Source organism: Melanotaenia boesemani, chromosome 9 (genome assembly GCF_017639745.1).
Source record: "Melanotaenia boesemani isolate fMelBoe1 chromosome 9, fMelBoe1.pri, whole genome shotgun sequence".
NCBI classification, from domain to species: Eukaryota; Metazoa; Chordata; class Actinopteri; order Atheriniformes; family Melanotaeniidae; genus Melanotaenia; species Melanotaenia boesemani.
This window is the reverse complement of record NC_055690.1, coordinates 23,470,017-23,496,406: the sequence shown is the minus strand read 5'-3', so window position 1 is coordinate 23,496,406 and position 26,390 is coordinate 23,470,017. Positions and strand designations below refer to the sequence as shown.

Below are 26,390 nucleotides of genomic sequence, written 5' to 3'. Positions count from 1 at the left end.
CTTCACTGCGAGCCTGAATTGGAATAAGCGGTATAGAAAATAAGTGAATAGCCAGTGATGACTCAAAACTGGTTTATTGAAAACTTTAATATCAAAATTACCCATAGGCTACATAAACAAAATTGCATTGGTCTCGTTTGTAAAAACAGATAATCTGCTTTTTAACAGCAGTATTCTCCTTAAACAGAAGCAGTTAAAATATTTCTGGTCAATCTCAATTTAAATATTTTTATAGTGAAATCAAATATCTATGACAAAGAAGGATGAAAATTTCAGGATTTATCAGTAAACGGTAACAAGTCAGCATGATGAACATCACCTTAAAGCTGTGTGAAGCTGCCTTCCTTCTTCGCACAGAGGGAACAAAATCTGTTTCTCTACTGGAACCGATAAAAAACAGAATTAAGATCTCAGGTCCTCTATAGTGTCAGGGTGGAAGTGATGTTCAGGAGAAAATTAAAGACCTCAAATTTGTGTAAATATTCAGTTAATCTACAAGTAAAGATGTTTTTGTAAAATTACCATTATGACATAAGCAGAAGGAGATGTGTTCAGTAACAAGGCTTCACATGTTTAAACTGGATTTATACTCCCACGTCATCTGCGTAAGGTCGGTTACGCCGTGCAAGTTATGTCCACAAACTTGTGCATGCACCTAGTTTTTCAAAGCCTGGATTACATTCACTTGTACACTATTTAACAGCTTATTAGTGCTCACATTAGCAGCTAATGCTAAGATTACTCCAGGAGGACTGATTTTAATGGTCATGTAAACGGGCTCATTGTTTTATAAAACTAGTTTTTTGAGAATGAATTTAATATTCAAGAAATATTGGTGTTGCACAAATATCTGTAAATGAATCAATATAGAATAGAATATGATTTAATCAAATCTAATTGAATCAGGCTGTTTGAATTGAATCAAATCGATTCAGGAAATTAGTGGTGATACCCAGCCCTATCAAAGACTGTTTTTATGTTTGCCAAGACGGTGTAGCATGGTTTTTCCTCTTTACATGGTTATTTGCTGTGAGAGGGCACATGCTTTTGTAACTATTGCCTGAAATTTGCCTCCACAGAATCCTCTAAAAAGGCTTGTTAAAGGATGTCATTCCTTGCAGAGTTGACAATGATAAATGAAGGAAATTAATTAATGAATTATTAATGTCTGAACTCACTGTTTTGGAGTTGACTGGGGGCTTGATTTAATTTAACCCCTGCGAATGTGTTGCATCTGACACGTCTGCAAGGGATAAATGAAATTTGTGATTTCCTGGGAATCTTCTGTCTATATTATTAAAATATAATGGGTCTGTGTGCTGAGTAGCAGGGTGAAACGCACCAGTTTGAACCCAAAATGCTCTCAGAGTTCTCATTAATGGTCGTTTCATAATTTAAGAAGATGGGGAACCGAAAATCAAAGACTCCCATTAATGCAATGCTGAGTCACAGCCTGGTAATGCAATTAGGAGTTGGTGCCTCTGTCTTTGCCAGAATTATACCACAGAAAACCTCAGCTGTTGCTCTAAATGACAAGTGGGACTTGAGTAATAATTGAGACCCCTATGAGGTTAAGGCTGTGTGAATCTAGATTTTTAATTTAACATTATAACATCAATATTAACAATGTCCCAAATTTTTTAGCCCTCACGTTTGCAGTGTTTCAGCAGCCACAACAAATCAGAGCAACTGTTTACTGTGACAGTTTGGCTGCTTTACTATGGTTAGACAGAGAGGTGTTAATTCATTTTTATCACATCTTGGCCAAGTCTTTCTTTCTCTTTTCATACTTCCGATTTTGTTACGCCATGGTAATAATGATCCAATAATGTAATCTTCTTAAATATTACTTTATCTGTATTGTTTCTGTTTTCTTAGTAGATCTATTAATATATCCCCTAGATAAGTTCTGTCAGTTAAGATAAAAATAGTTGAGCATAGTGCTTAACAAAACCAAACAACAGGCTCACCAAGAAGAATAATGTGATAATTGTTTGTTTCTAAGCACACAGACTCAGTATCAGTCCTGTGTTTATTAACATTGTGGCTTGTGAAGACTCATACCAGGCTGTAGCTGCCATATTACAAAACTAACCATTTTAAGTTTAGAGGCACATGAAATGTGTTTTGCAGATACATGTTGAAGCTTTTTTGGGGCATGAAGCCAAAACTAATACATATCTGTTTGGCAACAAATGCTAGCTTGATAAAAGTCTTGATAGTCAATGCACACAATTAACAAAAAAAAAACTAAACCCGATACTGTAATTTTAGCTTGGCTCCTTGCAGTCAGAGGTCAACAAAACACTAAGTTGGTGTTGGAATAGAACTTGTTGCATGTATATTTATGATCTAATGTCTTTAATGTTGTCACCCACACCTCTGATTTCATTAGTTACATCTACCTTAATTATTTAATTTCACTGCTTAATTATCAGTGACAGTGTAATCTAAAATTAGACTAATCATTAAGTGTGTTTCAGTTCAAGTGCATGCCCGTGTTGGATTAGAAAAACTGCAGCGAATCTCCTCTGTTATGTCTGGTGGTGTGAAAACATCACCACCCTCCTCTGCCTTTATCTCTGCCTGTGACTCATGTTGCTCATCTGTCTTCTGTTAATCACTGAGTTTAGTTTTTTCCCCTTGTTTCCCATGTTTGATTATTTCCTCTCCCTTCTTTTCAACCTATTGCCCTCTTTGACCTAAACACACTACTCCCTCACAGACACACACACACACACACACACACACACACACACACACACACACACACACACACACACACACACACACACACACACACACACACACGTAAGCAGGAAGTGCAGGAGTGTAGGGAGGGTACTGACAAATTTTAATAAGTGGAAATAGAGTCTGTAGAGAGAGGAAAATGGGGATAAATGATTGCTTAAGTACATTATACATGTATTACTACTTATAAGACATATTTTATTGCATGTAATCATAATGACAATATTCTAACACTGCTGATACTTAAAACTTTAGATGTAAAAGCTTTTAAAGATGTCTCCCTGGTATGTCTGCTCTGTTCATTTTCCCTCTGCTGCAAGAAATGTATGATCATAAAAACTTGCAATATTAATGCTAGGTATCTTTAATTGGGTGTCCATGTTTACATATACGACCTCTGCTGCAGTGTTACCATGGCAGCATGAAAAGCCTAGACATGTCTAAAGATCCCAGTGAGCTTGTGTGTTCACAAGTGTGCATCTTCATTCTGGTGTTGTCTCAGAAGCATTCTACTAATAGATAAGTGAAGTTAAGATTCAATACCATAAAAAGACAATATAGGAATGAAAACACCAGTATTTATTCATTTAATTGCAAACAAGAACTGTTTCATGTGATGGTAATAATAATAATAACTAATTTGACTTTTGGGTGGAATACAATGAGACATTTTCAGCCAATTCATCTACATAGCCAGCTGTGTATCCCTTTAGCACACTCCACTATTTGGTGGTAATGCACTTCTAAGCAAGCTGCTAATACCAACAAAACACAGACTAGAGAATAAAAAAAAACAAACAAACAATTGAAACAATGCCAGCTGATTGCGGAAAGAAACTAGACATAAAGATAGGAAAGAATGAGTGAGGAAGGCTGAAGAAAGCAGGGGCGATAAGTGAAAATACCAAAACTACTGAAGTAGTTGACAAGAAATGACCCACTATGTCAGTAAAATGGAAATGGTTTGGATTTGGTAAAAATGATGAAGAGGAGATTAAAACAAACTATGTCCAAACTATGTTGTGGGTAGAAAATGCCAAAAAGGTGCCAATTTGTTTAATCATTCGATGATTAAAATGATCATTCCATACTTATCCCATTTATGAGATTTCCTGAAAATATCATCAAAATCCATTCTTAACTTTTTAAGTTATGTTGCTAACAGACAGACAGACAAACCAATGCCACTGAAAACACAACCTCCGCCTTGGTGGAGGTAATAATAGTATTGTTATATTCTTTTGCCCATTTTACCCAGCCCTGCTAGAGTACATTCTCAGACTCTAATTTGAAGATGCACAAAATTGCCGTAATATTACAGATTTGTGTATTTTTATCTTGAAGCCATGGGTTTGGCATTTGTCTGTCGTCACCACAGATTTCTTAATAATGAGTGGTCACCTTTTGACAGCTGCATCTGTGGCTGAGTCAGTTGAAAATCATCTACTAAATCGAAGATCCTAATTTGGATTCACTGCACAGTATGATGATCTGAGTCAGTACCAGGCATTACTTGACGCTTTCTTTCGTGAGAAGCAATAGATATTTTGTATTATAAAATATGTTAAAGAGCACATTTATGAGTAAATAATCTTTTGAACTTTTACCCCAAATATAATTGTTTTTTTTCCCCCACAAAAAATGTGTGTTACACAACTATAGTGATGATAATGATGCGGACAGACAGTAGGGTTTCTGCCTTGCAAACATATGTGCATATATCCGTTCACAGCTTAAACCTGTAAAAATTGTATTGCTGTGATGAGTGGCTATACTTAATTTATTCTGACTTGGATATGGTAAAGCCCCAAGCTATCTTTATCTTTACTAGACTAGTTGTTCCCATCCTGGGGTCCCCCAAAGAACACAAGGGGTCCCCAAGGCTTTGAACATTCAGAGCCATTGTGATTAATGTCCACACATTGTCCCTGTTTTAAGAACAAAAAGTAAGGCTAAATGTTGTTAATTTAACTTTGGCTTTATCAAACAACAGGACTCAGCCAGAATACATTATTTATGGTGAGAATCTCACTTTTTAAAAGCATAAAAACAAGCATAGTATCAGCACGAGGTGGGGCAGGGGTCCATGGTTTTTTTGACGAAGGTCCTCAAGGAAAACAGGTTGGGAACCACTGGAATAGACTACTCTAATGCCATCCTTACAGGCTCCCTAAAAAGTCCATCAGACAGCTGCAGTTAGTCTAAAATGCATCAGCTCGATTTCCTCAATAAGGGCGCTTTCACACTGGTGCTGTTTGGTCTGTTTTAAATGAATCCTTGTGACCTCTTCCACGGAGTGTCTGGTCCATTTGAAGTAGTGTGAACACGCTCGGACTCTGGTGTGAAACAATGAAGCAATTTCTGGTCCTCTTGAATACTGGGTGTCTTGGTCTGTTTGCAAGTGAACTCTGGTAGGGTGTGCTGTCAGTGGGAATGCAAACGGACCATCCAGGGGACCAAAGAGAGAAAGTGACATAGGATGTGACGTACTGCAACATGTCAGGTAGCTCTCTGCCTCTCCTGCTGCTCATACTGGGCAGATTCTGGTGAAAAGTGCATCTGGTTTAAACTCCAAGCATAAACCCCAAGACTGAATAAATGTATTGTTGCCTGATTGTTTGCTTGTGGTAAAAAGAGCCGTTTTTGGTCCTGACCAATCTTGGTGTTGTTTCCCGAAATGATCACTGACTTCTTTGTCAGTGTTCATTTCAAGAAACAATGCCCCCTAGCCAGTATTTGGTGTAACTGCCTGACATGGTAGAGGCAGTTTGATCCGCTTGAGGAAAGTGCAGTGTGAAAGCAAATCAAACCAAAAGAAGGTGTTTGGAATTTCTACCCAACTGAACCGAGTTCCCCAGACTATCCTGGTGTGAATGTGCCCTAAAACCAAGAAAGCGGATCATAAAACTCCGGTCCTCAGATTTTTACACTGCTTCCTGATTGTCAAAGAACTAACTTCAAAATCCTACTGTTAGTTTACAAAGCGCTGAATGGCTAGGGCCAAAATACATTCAGGATCTTCTGGTTTGTTATGAACAACCAGATCCCTCAGTTTCCTGGGAGAACATCTGGGAGTACACACACACACACACACATATATATATATATATATATATATATATATATATATATATATATATGATCTAATACTGCTACCAACTTTTGATGCCACAATATAAAATTAAATGAACAATTATGCTGCCATCTTAAACTCAGGTTCATATTCAACATTTTTGCTCTCGTACAGTATGCCTTGAAACATGAAAAAGCTCTGGCACCTAAATGTTTAACTGTTCTACCTTTTGGAGCCTTTGTTTCCTGTCCAGATGTCTGTATCTGTCGTGGCTCTTCATTTCAAAGTGTCTTCCTATGTTGTATTCCTTCATTACAGCCACACTGTCTCCACACATAAGACACACGGCTTTGCCCTTTACATATACTCTGTTTTCAAAGTCCACTTTTCGTTCAGCCACTTTTTTGAAGAGAGGGGTCATTAAAAGTTGACACAAGTGAGTAGGTCCGTCAGGCTGCTAGAGAACGAGTGAGGCATATGCTGGCGGGGCATGATTGACGTGTTAGCGCACTTGCAGTGCATTGTGGGACTTGTAGTATTATGGTGACATGTGCGCTCTTATCAGTGGGCCACCTCTGATAGCGATTACTGGTTTATATGATAATGCAGAGCAAAGATAATTAATTCATGGGGCGGATGTGGCTCGCTGGCCTTGAGTTTGACATGTGACCTACAGGAACCCTCGAGGACCGGAGCTGGACACCCCTGCAGTATAATGATGTTGCACATTTATGCACATATATGTGTGTATATACATGTATATAGTGCTTTTATGCTTTTTTTCTCTTGCATGCTGTTTTTAAAACATATTTAAATTTTTGTTTTGGCTGCTGTAGCTTAGATTATGTAGTTTAAATTATTTTTTATTTCAATTTGCGTACTTATTCTTTTCTACTCATCTTAATTGTTGTGGTATTCATTGTGGACGGCCAATTGAGATTTTTAATGTACAGGGAAACCTGTTTCTCTATTGTAGACATGGCAGTAAATGCTCTGAAATTGAACTATAGTATCTAAGTCTAAACATCTATGCTTCTGAATTGTACCTCTAGCACTTTTAAAAACAATCTGCCCCGTGTGAGGCTCGAACTCACGACCTTCAGATTATGAGACTGACGCGCTGCCTACTGCGCCAACGAGGCTTGAAAGCACATGTGTGTGTGTAATGTGTTTGACACACAATACTGACAACCATGGTTGGACAGGCCTGTGGAATTGAGGGTATGGGTCGTATTTCAACTGACAAGCACGGGGGTGGGGCTGAACACTAAAAACAGGCTCTTGCAGTAGATCAGTAATACCAAGCAATACCGTGGTTTTGTGTCATTGTATTTGTGAAGGATTAATCATAATTAACTTGTTTAATTATTAATTATTTATGAATCTGAATGATTTCAGAAATCTTTGTTTAAAAAAACGTAGAAGAAAATACAAAATCTTTAACACAACTTTATGTCAGTAGATTACGCAACATTATTTTATTAATTTTATTAACCATTTTCATCGTGTTTATATTTCTTTTAGTACATCTAAAATTTGAGACCACCACCAAACTCAAAAAAGTGGAAACAGAGGAAAAAAATTAAACAAGTAAATAGAGTAGATAGCCAACACCATTCTTGAAAAATTTAATATGGGATTCCCCATATGAACTGCTGTAAACTGTGCTTGTCTCACACTTTGGTTTGAAAAGAGGTTCCACTATAAGCCACCACGTGAAAATTACGGTTTTCCAAGCTGATTGTTGTTTTTGCTAAGATATTTAACTACTCTGAAAAAGCTGTGAGTTGTGTGTGTTTTACCTGTATCTTAGAAAGTAATTGCTGTGAAAGAGATGAACATAATTTTTTATCTTTTTTTCCCTGTTAAAAAAGTGGTCATGTAAAACAAACGTGATGAGGCATTCAAGTCCTTTGTAAATGTTGATATAAGTTAGTAATCCTAGACTGGGATCTCTTACTGAAGAGTATATTTAATTGGAAGTTATGCATCATAAGAAAATGAAGATGAAATGTTTTAGCACCAGGCCCTGCAGCTCTGTTCATTCAGCTACATAGCCGTTATATTTACTGGATCTGTGTGTACAATCATGGACTTTTACTGTCTCTGCTGCCAGGATGTTGGGTGACATACAAGGCAGGAGGACAATTTGGAGGAGTTTGTGCTTTTTGTGGGTCAGAAATGGAGTGATCATTTCTAGAGAGCTGCTGAGAAATTCATTGCATGCATAATGTCATGGTACCCAAGGCTACTCCAGGAATGTCTATGGGAGACTGTGATTGCTACATTTATGCTTTTTTTCTATGACAATCACTAGATTTTATCATCATTCAAACTTCTGTCTGTTTTTCTTTTTTGTAGGAGCTACAGTCTGAAAAAGGGACAACTGGAGCGAGATTATGCACAGGTAAGATTGGTTGGCCTATACTGAATAAATGCTTAGCCACATTTATTGTGTCATTCTTGTGATTCAACCCTGTTGCTTAGTTGCATAATGTGTCTCTAGAAATTCAAGCCCCTGGGATCCAAACCCAGGAATATAAAGTCAAGCATTAGAATGCAATAAATACTTAAATGTGTTATTTGTCTAAACATTATTTCACAGATGCACAGCAATGTAAATAATTTCAGTGTATGTATAAACCAAAGCTTTTAAATGCAGTCAAATTTAGAACTTAGTGTCCCTTTAGAAATGAACATTCCTGAAAAATTGAGTTTTTACATTGAAGATGAAAACTGTGCAGGAAAATATACATATTAATGCCCCATGGTGTGTCATTTGGTGTTTAAAAAAAAGGTTATTTATTACATTTATCTGATCTCAAGTATCAGATCAGTGTCCCACTGAACTTAGTATAAAGAGTAGTATTAGAAGCTTGTCGGCAGATAGGCTATGTGGAAATATGCTAAAGTGGAAAGTGAGAACTGTGGATCCTCAGAAGGATAAGTTAGATCTTTTTCCTTCATTTACATGATGAAACTTTAACTTAAGCACATTCTGACCTGCCTGCGAGGAACTGGTGACCTGTTCAGGGTGTACCCTGCCTCTCACCTCCTAAATGCTGGGTTAGGCTCCAGCTTTCCCACAACCCTTAATGGATGAATCAGTATAGATAATGGATGGATGGACTTTCTGACCTGCACTCCCTTCCATTATTATGATGGCATATATATTTTCATCATGTCTGAATAATGGGATGAGGAGACTCTACCTCCTGTGGAAGCTTAGATTCCATCATGTATGCTGTGGTGTGCTGGGGGTAGCAGCATCAGCTATAGGGATGCCAGCAGGATCAATAAACTGATTCATAAGGCTGGCAAGATTATTGGACAGAACCGGGAGACAGTGAAAAACAGAAGGTCTCTGAACAAACTGGTCTCCATTATGGACAATTCCACATAACTATGTAGTGAGAATGGGCATTTTAGGTGATTTTTGAAGTCGACTAGTTAGGCCAATCAAAATCGAATACTTGTGACGTCAGCATGACATCATCAATAAGAATTTAAAAACACTTATCTCCAAAAGGAAACTGTAAAACATGTGCATACATTTCTACATTACGTGTATTCCATACACAAACAATTTTTATTTTATTTGTTTTATATTTATCATTGTGTGGGCTCTAGTGTTCTTCAGTGTACAGCAGGTAGATGGAAAAAAAGTGAGTCAGGTAGAGGTCGGGATTGAACCTGGGTTGGCTGTGATTGAGGCGACTGCTATGCTAAGTAAACACTGCGCCCACAGGAACATTAAACAGAAACAAAACCAGTTATTTCCCTTGTCTTCTGGTCTGGTCACAACATTCCTGTGAGGGTTTAGCAACCATGCTGCTCTAGTCTGTTACTTCCTACATTGGTGAAAACTCCGATGGAAATATCTGATAAACTTCCCTTCATTTGCCTCCAAACTGAGTTTGGGAGACGAGGTGATTCCTCCTGAAGCTTGTTTCAGGGTTAACTCACTTCACTTTACCTAGCAGTGCTGAAGCAGACACCAGACTCTGCTGTAGTTGGAAGAGCTGTGTGGTGTTTTTGAAAAAGCTTATAGCAAAAACATCCATCCATCCATCCATCCATCCATCCAGTTGACATTTGGTACATCTCTCTCTCTCCTCCCTCTCTAGCTCAACCTTAAAGGGGTCACAGTGTTCTTTTAATACAACGCTGTAGACAGCACCATGTCTCTTCGCACTAAGACATTACTCTTTCCAAATAAAAAGTCGAAATGTAGATTAATTGATAAATTGATTAGAAGTTCACACCCCTACTGCATACACAACATACTGCGGGACAGCGGAGCTCTTTCTTAGACAGACTGGTGCAGCTTCACTGTCATAAAGAGAGGTTTAAAAAATCATTCCTCCCATTTTCATAAAACTCTATACAATAAATCCTCCATAACTGAGAAGTGATTACATATCTGCACTGAATCCATATCACAAATCCATAATCATAGTTTGTCCATAGTCTTCCTGTATATATTGCTATTCTTTTTTATTTATTGTATTTTTGTGCTTTTCTCGTATATATTCTGTTTACTGTTTTTTGTGTTTTTATGCATTATAGTAATTTTCCATTCAAAAAAGGACCACTTATCAACCAAAAACATGTGTGTTAGAGGATCCCCCAAATAGCAATAACATGTTGTTAGCTGCACTGTTGGAAAACAATGCTCTGGAATGTGTGTATCATCTTTTTTTTCTTAATCTGTTGCATATTTCGTATGAATGAAAGATGTTGGAGCTCTCTCTTTCATTGTTGTGTATTATCTGACGAAGCCTTTAGAAACTGTAATGTGAGTTTTGTTGGAAAGAGAGTTAAATAAAACAGACTAGTTTCAGTGGTTGCTCTTTTGTAAGCCTTGAATCTAATAATCTTTTGCATCCATGTAAAATTTTCATCCCTTTAATAACAAAGTAATATTAGAAGAGAAAAGCATGTTTGTGTGCAAAATAGAAAGGATATATTTTTAGGTTTTCCCCAATGACAGTTTATGCTTGCTTCACTCACTTTATAAATATATGATGTCAATAAAAATGGAAAAGAAGCGCATAGTTATTTGCAGCCAACATACATCAAAAGCTTTCTGAAATCAGGCCTTCTGGTTTCTCTTTAACTGATTCTTCAAGTGAATAAAAATTCACATGTGTTGCAGGCCACATTTGGTTTCACTTCCTTTATTCCTGTTTTGTTATCTACAGATGTTTCAGTGTTTCTTTCTGTCTCTTTCTTTTGCAACTTATGCATATTAGCCATAGCTTCAGTCATCATGGTTTAAATTTCTCTTGTATTTCAAACAATGAATGTCAATGTACCTTTGTACTGCTATGAAATACTGCTCTTTCATATCTCAAGATTTCAATCACAGTATCAATCACAACAAATATACATTTTGGTGATTATTTTATGTTATAACAACAGTGTAATTAACTTGACTGTGCTGTGATTATGACTATATTTACATGTAAAATAACCAAAAGAATGTAATTATTTTTTTTTCTGTTACACCTATTCATCTCTATGCGCTGCTTGTCAGTACCACTCACTGAACTACTCCTCAGAGGGCGTTGACAGCAGCAGCTCAGTGCAAGCAGGGCATTAAAGGTAGAGGAGATTTTTTTCAGGAGCATCTTTTTCTATATTGTTTAATATAGAAAACAATATAGAAAACATGGTGTAGAAAAGATGCGTGCACCCCTGTTTGTGCATGAATTGCGTGGTCTTAGAGGCTTGGAGCACTTGTAGAGGTAACAATGTGAGAGCCAGAGCTTGATTAGCTTTCTACATCAAATTATGGTACACACGTAAACGTGAGGGACGTGGCAGAAAAGGTGTCTATATCGAGTCAAGGAAGGAGAGCCGAGCAAGAGTTCTACTACTTGTTAGGTAAGATCACATCCAGCCAGTTGTAGGATAAAACAAAGTGGATGAACTGCAATGTTAGTAATACTGTAGCGTTTGTTTGCTAAGTAAAAAAATGCTGGGGACACGCTACACGACCAGATTTTCCCCTTGATTTCCAGTTGTGCGTAGTTGACATTAGTTGGCACTAGTTGGCAGTAGTTGTGGGCTATAGGCATGACAAGATGGCACAGAAATCTGTTACTGTGTAATGGAGCTCGGACTCAAATTGGCAAATGTGTGAGGCGAACAGACCGTGCCTGACTGCGGTTGTAGTATTTCAAATGTGTTTGAATTTTTCAAGCTGAATCTGCTAGTGTGTGCGGTTTACCGACTCAACTGAAGTACACACATCACCATGAGGGAAACATTAACGAAGGTTAGCAAATCGATGCTGCCCAGCACCAATATTGTTTTGCTCTTTTTTGTGCTTTGGAGGCGCACAGGTCTGAACAAAGGTGTTTGGACTTTTGAATTTGCATTTTCAAAATGTAGCTTACTCACACCATTTTTCCAGGTTTTTTAAAGGTGCAGTGTGTAAGAATTACTGACACCTTGGTACTCACACTGTGAGTACCAAGCACAGTTGTCACTGGATGGTGGCCATCAGTGGACAAACATGCTTTCATGTAAGAGTGGATCCAGTGGCCTCAGGTGCAGCACTGACTGCACTACAGGTATATACTTGAGAATTGAGTACATGTGTACTAACTTATTCTGTGTTCTTTTTAAATCGTTGCTCATCCAAAAAAACTGTGTGCCACCACCTGTCAATCAAAACCAGTACTTAAGTTAAAAGCTCATGAAGTTCACTTGTTAATGTGAGTCACATTAACTTGGTGAATTGGTAAAATAATATGCAGGAAGTCCATTTCTTTTAAGTGCCAAAACTCTGTATTGGACAACATTTTGTTAGATATGCATTTAATCCAAAAAAAGTTTTAGTGTTTGAGCCATTACTTCACCTCTTTAATAATACCAACTGGAGATGTATTTTACATTGTTACAAAGCCTGATTAGTCACCTTTACAAGGTATAACTTCTAAAGATGGTGCTTCCTTGGATGATCACCAGATCATGTGGGTAGTGCCCCCAAAGAAGTGGCAAAATCCCCTTCAGTGTTCTTCAATTAGTATTTAGTCTTGTTTTGAGATGCTTGGTGGATTGGATGTTTACACTCTATACAGTTATAATAATTATTATTACTGAAAAGAAGCATTCAACCAAACACAAATTTTCTTATTTTTTTGTGCTAAGCTTATGAGATGAGATATGTAAAATCAATGGCTTTATTAATCTAACTATCAATCTGTTTTACCGGCAACATAATTAGTTAATTTCTTGTTTATCTTCATCAGGCTTCATTCAAACATTCTTGTAAACAGGTCATATTGCCATAACAATTCATAGTAGCATCCCCAGCATGCAGAGGTTTTGTAAAACGTAACAGTAGTGGATGGAAGTAGGTGAATATATGACTTTTCAACATGTTTAAACTTTGTGGACATTCTCCTCTGTCACTGCTGTTTGTCAGATGAAAAACTGAATCACAGCACAAAACTCTGGAAGTCCTCATAGAGTTACACTTTACTCCTAAAATATTGTTTTGCCATTAAAAATTCATATCAAGCCAGCAAAGATTAAGTATTGTGATAAAGATAATGCTGAATAGAAGCAATTGAAAATACTGATGAGTAATCATAGAGAGAGGAAAAAAGCTTCAGCTCCTGTACTTTATATAGTATAAGTATAGTTTTTTCTAGTTCATTTTAATGTGACTGCAGTAGTTCCCATTTGTGTTGAGTGGAAAGTGATGCGTTTATGTTCTTAGGTCTAACCAAGTCAGACTGCCAATGCAGCATGTTATGGAAAAGCACTACGGGGTAATTCAAACAAGACATTCACATTTTGTGTTGTTTTGAATGTGGCTAAACTTCTCCTGAAGCTTTCAGTCAGTTACTCTCATTCACATGACAGACACTTTATAGTAAGCTACTGATTAGTCAAGACACAAAAAATCATGTTTACCAAACAGCTAATTTGTACCACTAAATATTATTTGAGTTGTAAGGAGTAATTAGCCAGTGTTCTGCTCACCACCAACAATCTGAAAAACAAAAGCCTGACATTTGCTGTGTTTAATGCATCTCATCTTAACCTAGCATCACATTTACACGTACATCTGTGACCACACTCTCTCAGTTTCAAAATCTTCACGTAACTCTATGAATAACAACCTAAAACTTATCTCACCTGACTCTTAAGTACATGTTAACGTACAGTTATTCATTCCATGCTGCTGCTGTTCAAACACTTCTTTTGAAGCCTTAATATTTTCAAATTTTCATATATTTAATATTTTCATAATTTTGTCAAGTGAGTAGAAGTGTGGAGGGTGGGAAGCGAGAGGAGAGGAAGCGCTTGTGCTCGTTTATATGTGTGTGTCCTCATGTGTGTCTTAATTTGCATGCAGTTTGATTGATTAAGTTTCCTGCGGTCAGCCCGCCAAATTTCAGATGCTCATTATCTCCCACTCTCCTCAGTCAGTCTCGCCTGTACGCCATCTCTTGCTATTCTCCCTCAGCACTGTCTTCACCTTAGAAATAGAGGTTGCTAAGCAACAAGCCCTCTAATCAGTAGGACAATGGAACCCTTCCTAATTGACATTTTAGTGTGGGAATTTCTGAGCAGTGGATTTTTTTTATAATAGATGCATGATGAATGGAAAATATATATTTTTTAGAGATGCCAAAACAAACAAACAAAAAAATCTTTATTTCTTTTATCTTTCATGTTAGTAGTTTAATCTTGCAAGTCTGCTGTTCACTTTTGTCTTTTTAAACCCTTAGACACTCAGGTAGCCAACTACTGGCAGTAACTCAGGAAAATGGAGCCAATTAGTTGTTCCAGTGGAGATAGATGGAAGAGCTTTAAGGGACTTACAAAGTGGCAGGGAAATACAATTCCATACACATTTAACAAAACAGAGAAATTGAGCAAGATGCTGGTGTGGGAGGACAATAGATTGCCAAAGAAAGTGAAGATGCTATCATTTAACCTTTGTCCTTTCAGTGTGTCCTTTGTGAGGGAGTCAGCTGCAATTACCAGCCGCCAATCAAAAGCTCCATGCCTTCTCTGTGTGTAATTGTGTGTTTGCATGCGAGTGTGTTTGCTGTTTGTCTCATGTTCCCTCCTACGATCAACATTTCTGGAATAGTTTTAGGCTAGGGTCACATTCAGCTGTACTGCCCAAAAAGGCCTGCCTGCTGTGGCCGCCGCTGTGTGTCTGTGTTCTTCTGAGCACGCATAATGCACTGTGACATGTACATCAGATTTAACATGATGGGCGATTTTATATGTTATGTAAGATCTGTAAATAAATTGGGAATTCTGAGAATTCTCATTTTTAGTGTGTACATCAGATCTGAAAAAGTACATGGAAAACATCTCAGGAGTTATTTTTAGTTAATTTTATTTACAAAAATGTTTTCCTCTCTCCCCGATCTTTCCATTTTTCTTCTCTTTTCCTGTCTACATCTCTGTCATGTGTCGTCATGCAGTCTGTGTAACAGTAGCTCAAGCCCTTATCTGCTATAAGAATTTAGCTAATTGTGGTTTCTTTTTGGGTGATTGGATAATCCCAATAAGGTGATTCTGAATTTCTTTTGGCAGTAAACTCTTTTAGTGTTTTATCTGCCGAAGACGGACCTGCAGAGGGGGGACTCCCTTGCTTTTCCTGCTGCACACAGACACATGCCTCCAGCTGACAGCTGCTACAGGCTGTTGGACATATGGTGGCTTATTCATGTTATTATAAGTATTGACAAGATTTTAATCAATGTAAATCACAATCAACGTACAGTTTTTCTTTTAAAAGTGTTACTAAACAAAATATTTATAAATCCAGTGAAGTCATATATGAAAGATTTTTTACTTTAGGAAGGTAGACTTGTTGATAAACTAGATTTGAATATTGTAATGAAAACTGAGTGTGAGAGAGTGATGGTAATACAAGACTGGATTAGCTAGAGGGAATTACAGAGCAGAGCAGCCATAACGTTTGTGCCAGCAGAGATTATTAGATCATTTATTACTTGTGCCAAGTGTCTAGATATGCCCAGATTCCATGATAACAGTTATCAAAATGTTCAACATTAAGCTCATTGTCTCAGAAGTGGAAATATAGAGCTGTGTGTCATGGTCTGTGGTTGAAGTCATTTTCTTTGTGCTAATTTGTATTTAGTTTTAATTGTGTTATTATCTTCTGAGTTTCTGGTTTTGATGAAGTCACAGTCTAGGTCAGGGCTATTCAATTCAGTTCCACAAGTGTTCAATGTTTCCTTGCTCCAACACAAATTACTCAAATTGAATGGATCCAACAGCATATGAAGTTCTGCACAATGATTCATTCATTTGAGTCAGGTGTGCTGGAGCAGGACTTCAGTCCTTGTGGGACTGAATTAATTTGTTGGAGTTTATACCTCTGAACATTGAGCATGATCTGTCAACTGTAGTACTGTAGTTCATTATTTAGAACTGAAACAAAAGGGATCAGAAATCTCCATGCATTTTATCTTCCTGGTCTTTAGCCACATTGAAGTGAAGCATTTTACATAGATTACATGGTTGTTTAAATTTAAACACTGCCACTGTTGTCTTTTCTTAAACCAAATCAGCTAAGCTCTACCATCCTTCACTCATCGCAGACTTTGCAGGTGTAGATCTCAGAGATTACCCAACCCAACACACATGAAGGCTGCAGGCTAAGAAAAGTGCAAACAGGAAGAGATGCAAGTGCAAATCAAGTATATTAGTTTAGGAGGAAGTTGAGAAAGTGAGGGGATTCAAAAGGTAGACTCAGAAAAGCACAAAGAAATCAGAAAGAGAAGACAGGTGGAGAGAGTGAAAGTGACTTCACACACAGTGACAGAGAAAACAGGCAGCGGAGTAAACACAAAGCAGAGGTGTCAAGGTGACTGCAGGATATGCAAAGAAATTATGGAGCATAGAATGAGGCACTAACTCATTCTTCCAGTCTGCATTTATTTATTTACTTTTTGATGCCTTTTAATTAAAACTGCTCTGTTTACTGTTGTGTGTGTAAAAAAATGTCTGTACACCACGTAAACATGTTTATACACACTCATCTTTCAGACCAACGAGTAACAATTATGTCATCATATTTTGACCAGTAATTATTGTCTTTCCTGTTCACTTCCTTGTCAACTTAAAAATGAAGTCATGCAGCTGCTAACCCATAAATGAACTCACATATTTACAACGATCAAAATAATTACAGGATGTTTAGCTCAGCTCACTGACTCGCTAAAAATTCATAGTACACAGCCTTTCCTCTTCTTCCGTTCACTTTACCTTTGTCTGTCAACCCTTTTCTCACACACACCAACACCCACACACACAAACTAGTGGTCTACTCAGGATATCCTGGTGTGTAGGCACCCTATTTGCCATCATGATCACAAAAACAGGATGCATGCAATTTTGTGTATGTGTTTTGTAATATATACATACATACATATATATATATATATATATATATATATATATATATATATATATATATATATAGTTACCCTTCACCCAGACCACATAGGAAGGGGCTGAGGGGTTGCTATAGCAACATCTTTTCAGGTGAAGACAGCAGATAAAGGAGGATGAAGGCATGTGATGTCCTGGGGAAAGGGAGTCTAGGTGAGAGAACAGAACCAGAAAGATGACAACCTGGAGGAAAAATGGAGATGAAATGGAGACAGAAAATAAGCAGCAGTTGGGCTGAAAATGAAAGCAAGGGGAAAAACACCAGGAATCTACCTAAGTTGGTGAACAGTCAAGCTGTTACAAGCCAGTCACTGGGTGGGCTTCTCACCTGTCAGTTATTGCCCAGTTTTTCTCTTTGTCTTTGCTCATATAGCAAGTTTGTCACCACAGGGTTTAAGTTGCAGGCTGGCTTCAAATAGCTTTAGAGCAAGAAGTAACACGGAGACAGCACTGGTGAAGACAGAAAGTAGAATAGTTCAGCATGTTCTCAGGTGTGCATACACATTATGTCTATCTTCACTTTGAAATATTCATTTTATGCTGGAAATAGGATCCTACCTAAAGCTGCTTTCACACATGCACTGGAATCCTTAAATGTTCTGGAAATGGATCAGAGTGGTGGGATGTGAAATCACAAAGACAGAGGTTTCATAATCCTCTCAGCATTTTGGGAAAAGATTTAAATTGGAACTGTGGCTGTTACAATGCATGTTAATGGGAATTCAGTGCACAGAAATGATTTTCAAGTAGGGATATTTTGTTGTTTAGAAAAAAAGAGCATCATGTGACGGCCGTGTTTTGCTTTATGACATAGCTTTCAGTGCTACAGATTAGCCTACTTTAACACAGTGAGCCTACAGAGACAGCCACTGTAGAGAGAGAAAAAAGATAACTGGACATGTGTAGTTAGAGTTGCATCGGGATGCGTCTGGGTTGTTGATGAACAGGTTCTTACTGGTGGGCACGGATTGATAGGTTCTCATATCCAGCTGAATCAGTGGGCATATTAACAAATCCTAACCCACACAAAAATCAAATCAGGTACTTATGGCATTTATAATCTTCTAAACTCTGTTTTCTTCCTGTGTTTTGAAGTGTTTGTTATGCATGTGTGTGGTGCAATTTTATAGATTAAAGGAAGAGATATATCTCAGGCACTTTCTGTTGCAGCTGTCTTGCTCTCTTTGCTCTCTTATTACTTATTTTTATCAAACATTCTCACAGTCTGAGACTTTCAATGACACCATCCACACCCACTCCACCCTTCCCTTGAGAGGCAGAGAGGGTGACTGTTCTTGTAGCAGTCATGTTTCCTCATGCTGTGGACAGCACAGTTTTTGTGCCAATTTTCTTTCTAATGCAGAACTTTTTCTTTTCTTATTGTGACTTTTATGAATAAGTTTTAAATGAACCATTTCCTTAAAAATCAGTGTAAGTAGATAAAAATGGTGGAAATTTTAAACACAATAGTGAAACATGGTTTTTACACTGTCAGCTAAATTATAATAAAACTTTAAGGTTCAGTTGCTGAAGTTATTTTAATTCTTGCAGAAGTTTTTGTTAAGAGTTTTGTATATGGGGCTCCTTAAATCATTATATTCAGGTCCAGCTGACAGAAACACAATTACAGCTTACTATGGGTTTCTATCATTTATAAATGGTGTGAAGTACATGAACTTCTCTTTCCGAGCAGTGTGTTTATTCATATCTTGCCAGATCCCCACAGTGTTTTGAAGAGTTGAATTATCCCCTGTCTTTGAATGGAGTTTGATTTTCCTTGTGAATTCCCCCAGCAACCCAAAGGAAGCGTGTCCCCATGACCCAGGACCCTATGGTCCTCTTTAATTTTCAGATAACAATAAATCCACCCAACTAGACCAAAGACTAGACCTCCTTTGTCTTTTGATTACGGCAAAGTTTGAAAAAGAATCAAAAAAGAATTAATTTAGCCGTGGCAACACATACATTTTATGTGGTTTATTGTACCCATCTGAGAAATCAGCAATCTCATACATCTTAAAAGATCTCTCATGAATTCTTAAAGTACTGTGTTTACCCTTTCTTCTTTATTTAAAACACTACCAAGTAAGTGCTTCCTTGGCTGCCAGTTCCCTCTGATGGCAGTATTTAAGAAGCAATGGTATTTTTTCTTTTTCAGAACAAATCTGATTCTTTTCTTTTTTCAAAGAATTAAGTTGGCTGACTCCACTGCTCATCAGGCCATAGCCCTTGTAGAGCTAGGTCTGGTAGATGTTTATTTCAGACCCTCTGGCACCATATGTGAAAGTTCAAATGGCCAGGATAACAGAGATATAGAAGGTGATTTATTAAAATATGTGCAGTGATTGAAACAGAAGTGAAGTTTGAGGCTCAGTTGTTAGGTATTATAGAGAGAGAAAAAAAGGATAAGGATATGCAGGATTCAGCGAGGCTTGGAAAATGGAGAGGAAGGGTGCAACAATATGACAACTGAAAAATAGGCCTTTGAGATGGAGAGTGAGGGATGGAGAGCGGTGAGCTGTTGATTTGGAGAAAGAGGAGAAAATTTGTAAACAAAGACTGAGAGCAGACTTGCATGCAGATCTGAAAGCGAAGGGAAGAGTGTTGCCTAGGGTAGCTTCATCCCTAAGCTCCATTTGTCCTGATTGTGATGTTGTACTAGCTCTTCTGCTTTGTTAACAACTGTTTTATTAATAAGGATTTTTCCCCTACCCACTGGTACACACATACACACAGGAAGACAAGGACAGAGTGTCTATGAGTTGTTGCTACTGACACAGTGACCCAGTCTGAGAGATGTGGGTTACTTTTTCTTGCGGGCTTTGAGGTTTTGCTTGTGCACATAAACTGTTGCTGACACAGAACTGTTTCTCAGGACTAAATCAGACTTTTGCTTTCTGTTTGAATCAGAAGTATAATAACTATTCAAACCAAACTTGTGTGTGGACCAAGTTTAAATTAGTTCTAGTTCGGTTTAAAGGATTGATTGCGGGACACTGTGACAAGAGCACTTATGAGATCTCAGCTCATGTGCTTCCTCTTGCCAAGTGAAATGTGAATCACATGCAGTTTGCAGGTCAGCTGCTGCATTGGAAACCACCTGCGCAATGTTAGGTTCCCCTCACACTTCCAGCTTTGATCTGTTTAGGCACCAGGGCACCTGTCAAGTCCTTTGGGCTGCATTGTGGGACCTCTGTAGATTTGGCTTTTTCTGAAGCATCCCATGGATGCTAGATTGGGTTGAGGACGTGGCAGCCTGATCGATGCTTTGGCCTCTTGGTTGTGTTCCTTCAGCCTTTCCTGGTCCATCTAAACAATATGATTAATGACTTTGCTTGTCGTGATGTTTTGGCTGATAGCTCTATGTGAAGTAGAACCCAGTTTCTTATTTTCTTATACCATGTAAAGCCAAAGTACAACAAATGTACTTTGGCTCGGTAAATATTCATTTGTGTATCTTATGATGCTCACAGCAAAGCAAGTGTAAGTAGGACAGAGCACATTTTAAGTAAGCTGACTCATTGTCAGGCCAGTAACATCCTCCTCCACAAATGTCTCACACTCACTCTAATTGTAATGTCCAGGGTTATTTCTTTTCTTTCAAATTTCTCCAGGACTATTTTTTTTTTTTTTATTTAATCAAAAACCATCCTTTCCAGTCATTTAACAGTGAATTACTGATAGAAAACAGGTTTAACCTGGTATTCGATTAAGTGCCCCATGTCTGCTCTTGTGCTTTCAGGCTCTGCAGAAATTAGCAAGTCAGTACCTCAAGAGAGACTGGCCTGGAATCAGCCCCGATGACCAGAGAACAGATTATAGGTATGTAAGGGTGTATAAGCTGGCACATGTGACACAGACACATGTATTTGCAGTGACTTTGTGTCTTTGCATCATTAAAAAATTGCTTGCATATTTAGCTGTTAGGGTGAAAGCTACATCTATCCTGTGCTGGACTCCTCATCAAAATAAACAACTAAATAAAAAATATATAAAGTAATAATAATAAGCTTTTCAGCACAATTATGATTCACTGTTATAGATGTATTGAAATATAAAACTTTTAGTTGGATCCAATTTACTGTGACAACCATAAGCTCTAGCAACTACCGTATTTCTGATAAATTCTTGTACACTGTGGGTATTAAAAAGTGTGTGACAATGACACAGTGAGGAAGATAATTTCAAAACTCATCTCTGTGTACCCTGGGAGAATAAGTTATTTACTCCTTTTTTGTCCGTTTTACACCCAACTAGGAATGTTTATGCAGTATGGAGGGCCTACTTGGAGGGTACGGTTCAGGTAAGCCAGTCCAGGCTTAATGTATGTGACAACTACAAGAGTCAAGTATCAGAGCCTGCAAAGACTGTTAGACTTTATAAGGAGCAGCAACTAAAAAAGGTGAGTGGACAGTGGAAGTTACTCATGCTTTCCTGGAGCAATCTTTGTTCTCTATCCTCTACATTGGCCTTGTTCCATGTGCTTACTCTTTGATTGAGATGAGTCATGTTGGTATTCTCTTTCTTTAACAGCTCATCTGTTTTCTTCTTTCCCCTTCACAGACCATTGATCAGTTGAGTGGCATTCAAGTAGAGCTGCAGGAGTCAGTGAAGGAGTTGGCAAAAGCCAAGAAAAAGTACTACGACTGTGAACAGGTTGCCCACGCTGTACGAGAGAAGGCCGACATAGAAGCCAAGTAAGTTTATAGCTGGGATCGTGTTAATTATAAAAATGTGACTGAACATATGGTCACCATTTGGAGAGGTTAAGCAGAGCACTATATTATTGAAAAACTGAGATTAATAATAAGCTAACTGGTAATACATTGATCAATATTTTTTATGACAAAAACTGTATTTTTCCCAATTACAAGGTTCCTGACATCCATTTCAGTAGAAGTTTAAGCCTCCAAAAATCAGTTTGTTCAGTACATTACCAAAGTCGCTGTTGCATTATCATGCAGCTGGCAGCTGAGCCTCATCCGTCCTTTACTGTCTTTTATCGTCATTTTTGACATTGTGATTTAAGAATAAAGCCAGCATTGTTAGATCTTGGTTGACCTGACCTGATCGAAGTTCCCATCTTCTTCACACAGGCTTTAATAGCCAACAAGAGTTTTTAGAAAAATCCTGGACACACACCATAAAATGTGTGTATAATAATTTAATGTTTTGTGCTATTGTTATCAAATTTGGATTAGAAGATGGGCTGTAATCTGGATGTGCTTTCTAATCCATAGATCACAATCACAGTCATCCACAGGAATGTGTTTTTTAAAAAATCTGGACAGACAAAATAAATAATTTTTTCAGTGCATTCCAACATCTGTAACTTGGTCTCAATGACACTTATTGATTTTGACAGTTTAGGGCTTTGAAAAGAGACCAAAATAAAGCTTTGCTTCATGTGGTTGTTAAACAGAAAGTGTACTTTGGTTAATCCACAGATAGGAATATTAGGCAAATTTTTCCTGGAATGGGAAGGGGTCAGAAGGTTTCCTCAACACACAGCCGACTGAGTCGTGCTGTCTCATAGTTAGTTCCACATTTTGATCGAATGCTAATGACAGCTGTTTTCCTGCTATCCCTAAGTAGCAGTAGCTATGGTGACATTTTCACTCCACTGAATCCTCAGCTCTGGTTAGCGCTCCCATCGATTGGCCAGTCAGCTCTTTTTTTGTTTTCCATCACTCAGTAGAAATTCACAGCTATGGAAATTGTTCCACAGCCCCAGTGACATTACAGTAAGGCATGTGTGTGACTGTGTTGTAAGAGAGATAATTAACAAAACATTGGTCATTGACAGGAAGAATGACAAAACAGGAAGAAACTGGTGTGGATGTAGAGACGCTTCACGCACTTAATATTTTTACCTGCACTTGTGTAAAGCTGGGGAAGTAGAAACACGACAGATGTACCCACACTTACCAGCAGGTGACAGATATTGTTACACACCTCTAAAGCATTTTATGTCTTCATGTGTGGGAGTTAAGAAAGCTAAAGTAGGCCTTTCTTTTTTACAAAATAGTAAGAAACAAACAACACAAACATGCCATGCATGCACACAGGATCCATTATTTCATCATGCAGGTCTCATGCATCTCACCACCGATTTAGTAATTAAACTAGAGATAGTTAAAGATAGCTGGTGTAGGAGATATAAAGCTGTAGAATTATATGATTCTTTTTCTTGTTTCTACCATAACTCGATCAAATATGTGAAATAAAATCTAATTATGTCAGTAGGAGTGTCAAGAAAGGAAACCAAAGTACCTTTCTGAGTGCAAGCCCAAATTAGATCATATTAATTTCTTTGAATTAGATGTTTGTGACTCTTTTGTTTTCTTGGTTTTGTTGTTTCAGGTCTAAACTGGGTCTTTTTCAGTCAAGAATTAGTTTACAGAAAGCAAGTGTAAAGGTAAGAGGACTTCACCCCGAAAGCCATCATCTGTTATTACATGATACAAACTTGACTAAAAGTAAAAGTTTACATGTATTTCAGGGGAAATCTGCACTGATGTTTATCTCTTCTTGTTTTAGTTGAAAGCAAAGAGAAGTGACTGCAACTCCAAGGCGACACAGGCCAGGAATGACTATTTGCTAACACTAGCTGCTGCCAATGCTCACCATGACCGCTACTACCACACAGATCTACTGCACTGCATACAGGTACTTAGAGAAAGATGAAAATGAAGCTGAATAAGCTGACTACACACATCCAGTCTGTGTAAAAAGGTGGAGGTCTCGTTTGTAATGCTACACCAACATTTTCTTTTAATACAGTCAGTATGGACTAAAGAATCTGACCTGGATAATACCTAAAGCTATTTTTTTTTTCTAGAAATGGAAAATATTTCTGGTTCCAATATTTCAATTGAGGCTCTTTGAATTAAAGCTTACTTTAGGATGATTTTTTTTTCTTGTAAGAGTGCACACAGTCAGTCTCACATTTTATATCAGAGGACTGGTTGGAAAGGAAATATCGCTCTTAAAAAATGTGACAATTTCACAGTTTTGAGTCATCAAAGAGTCACAGCATTTTATGGATTAATGATTGAAAAGGAGTATATGTGAAGGGGAATAAAATCCGAAAACTGAGCCATCCTGATGAGTAATGTATGATTTCATAAGATGTACAAGGCCAGATGACTTGAGAGGGCAATTCAGCCTTTTAGTTATACAACACAAGTATAAATTATTTATGCCAATTTGTATTTTGGTTTCATTTTATCACATTTAATACAGTGTTATTCTTAAGTTGTGCTACTAGTTTAATGCTTTAATCTGGAAATAATCCAATTATTTTTATAATGATTATAAATATTGTGTGCTTTTAAACACACAGGTGTATATACGGACATTTATAAATACAAAAAGAGTGCATCATGTATGCAGACAGACAGATTTCAGCTCTTCTGATTTAATGTAATCTTTTTAAACACTGTACAGTCTCACATACTGGCTTAAATACACACACATGTGGAGTACTTTCTTCATCCCAGCAGTTATCACTCTCAGATGTGACTCTGATGTAGGAGTTGACACATGCAGGGAGACATTTGCATTAGACTTGCTGAGTAAATATGCACATGCAGCATTACTGTTTTGAATTTGCTGAAGCGTCTAATCCAGGGAGTAAGTCGCACACTAAGAATTAAAGTAAAATTAACAGAAAACCAGTGTGAGGCGTCTTTTATGTATTTTCCTCACAGGCTGTATATAACAGATGGACTTGGTCTTCAAAGCTGAAAAATGAAGCCACTGTTGAGGTGCATTAAATCTGCATTTCTTCTAATGGCCAGCAGGTCATTGCAAAAACAGGACTGGAAAGAAATCTGAGAGACTGACCTTACTTTGTACTCGATCTCTACAATGAAACATTGTCCATTTTCTGAAGAGAAAGATAGTCCAAGCCAACTGAACACACTTCTTTCAAACATCCACAAACCACTGACTTGCTGTCTCATCCTTTATATCCAGACCTTCTGTTTGTTTCCCTTTGGTGTTTTTTTTTTATTATCTTTTTCGCTTCTGTTTGGGCTTTGGGGATGCTGCATTCAAAAAGGTTCATGAAAACTTTCAGGATCCTGAAAATGCTTGCTTTTGATGGTTTTTGCTGTTTTGTAAGAAAGTGAATGTCTTCTACAAGATGAAAACACCTTTATCAATGTAACCCATAAAAGCCCGACCCATGAAAATATAGTAAGAAATGTCCAATTTTTTAAATATGAGGCCTTTATTTGGCCCTTTAACAAAATGTAACACAAGAATTAACATTTTTTTGAGAGGGATATCTACTGTTTATTACCATGGGATATATCAAAAATATTATTATGTGGTTTTCTGCTTCTGAGTATCTATTAGGGGACAGAAGACAAGTATCAGTTTGTGTTCAACAGGATTTTCAGCAAAGTTTATGCCATAAATTGAAGCAAAATGTCTCAGAAACTGTATGTAACATATATGTCACGTCGGGCTCTTATGGGTTAAAGGTAGTGAACATGTAACTTACAGTATATGACTGGTAATTTGACTGAAAGAGTATTTAAAACATACAAATATTCCTGAAGACCTCTCTCTATATTTCTTTGGCTAAGTCGTGTTGTTTTTGTTTGTTGTTCTTCTTCGAGGTTTTATGTGCAGTATCTTTTCCCCGGTCTTCTTGTTTCTGTTTCTCCTTCTCCCTGATTCTGACATACTCTGCCTTAGGCATGCGTGAGTATATATACTACGGGGCCATTCTGAATAATAGATCTCTGGCTCCTCTTGACAGAAGGACAGAACTGCAGGGAAATATGCATGTACACAAATATGTGCATGCAAATACACAAGGAGAATGAGGGACACTGCTGGAGGGAAGCAAGCTGCTCATCCTCTCTCCCTCCTCTGCAGTTTTATTTGTGGTGTTTACAGGTCTTCACTGATAATGGCTAAAATCTGTGCCACATCAAAGTCTGAATTCTTTTTACTGTTAAAAAATTTGTGCTTCTGAGATATCACAGAGAAACAGCACAGTATATCCCGTCTGTGGACACTGTTCTTTAATGTGGCTATAGGAGGATATATCGGATTTAGTGGGAACTGGGATACATGGTACTAAATT

General features: G+C 37.6%; 2 protein-coding genes and 1 non-coding gene across 4 annotated transcripts in view; 1 reads left to right on the top strand and 2 right to left on the bottom strand.

Annotated features, from left to right (window-relative positions):
* Nucleotides 1-26,390, top strand: part of LOC121645853 (F-BAR and double SH3 domains protein 2-like) — a 58,722-nt gene that overhangs the window by 6,787 nt on the left and 25,545 nt on the right. For both annotated transcript variants that reach the window (XM_041994597.1, XM_041994598.1), the window contains exons 3-8: nucleotides 8,186-8,231; nucleotides 21,030-21,109; nucleotides 21,545-21,689; nucleotides 21,851-21,984; nucleotides 23,651-23,705; nucleotides 23,828-23,956. In XM_041994597.1, coding sequence (XP_041850531.1) covers nucleotides 8,186-8,231; nucleotides 21,030-21,109; nucleotides 21,545-21,689; nucleotides 21,851-21,984; nucleotides 23,651-23,705; nucleotides 23,828-23,956 — 589 coding nt within the window. The remainder of the gene's footprint in view (nucleotides 1-8,185; nucleotides 8,232-21,029; nucleotides 21,110-21,544; nucleotides 21,690-21,850; nucleotides 21,985-23,650; nucleotides 23,706-23,827; nucleotides 23,957-26,390) is intronic.
* Nucleotides 1-26,390, bottom strand: part of p2ry2.1 (purinergic receptor P2Y2, tandem duplicate 1) — a 42,912-nt gene that overhangs the window by 12,985 nt on the left and 3,537 nt on the right. The window lies entirely within an intron of this gene.
* trnam-cau lies at nucleotides 6,894-6,966 on the bottom strand. The gene has a single exon. It is a non-coding gene; the product is annotated as a tRNA-Met (tRNA).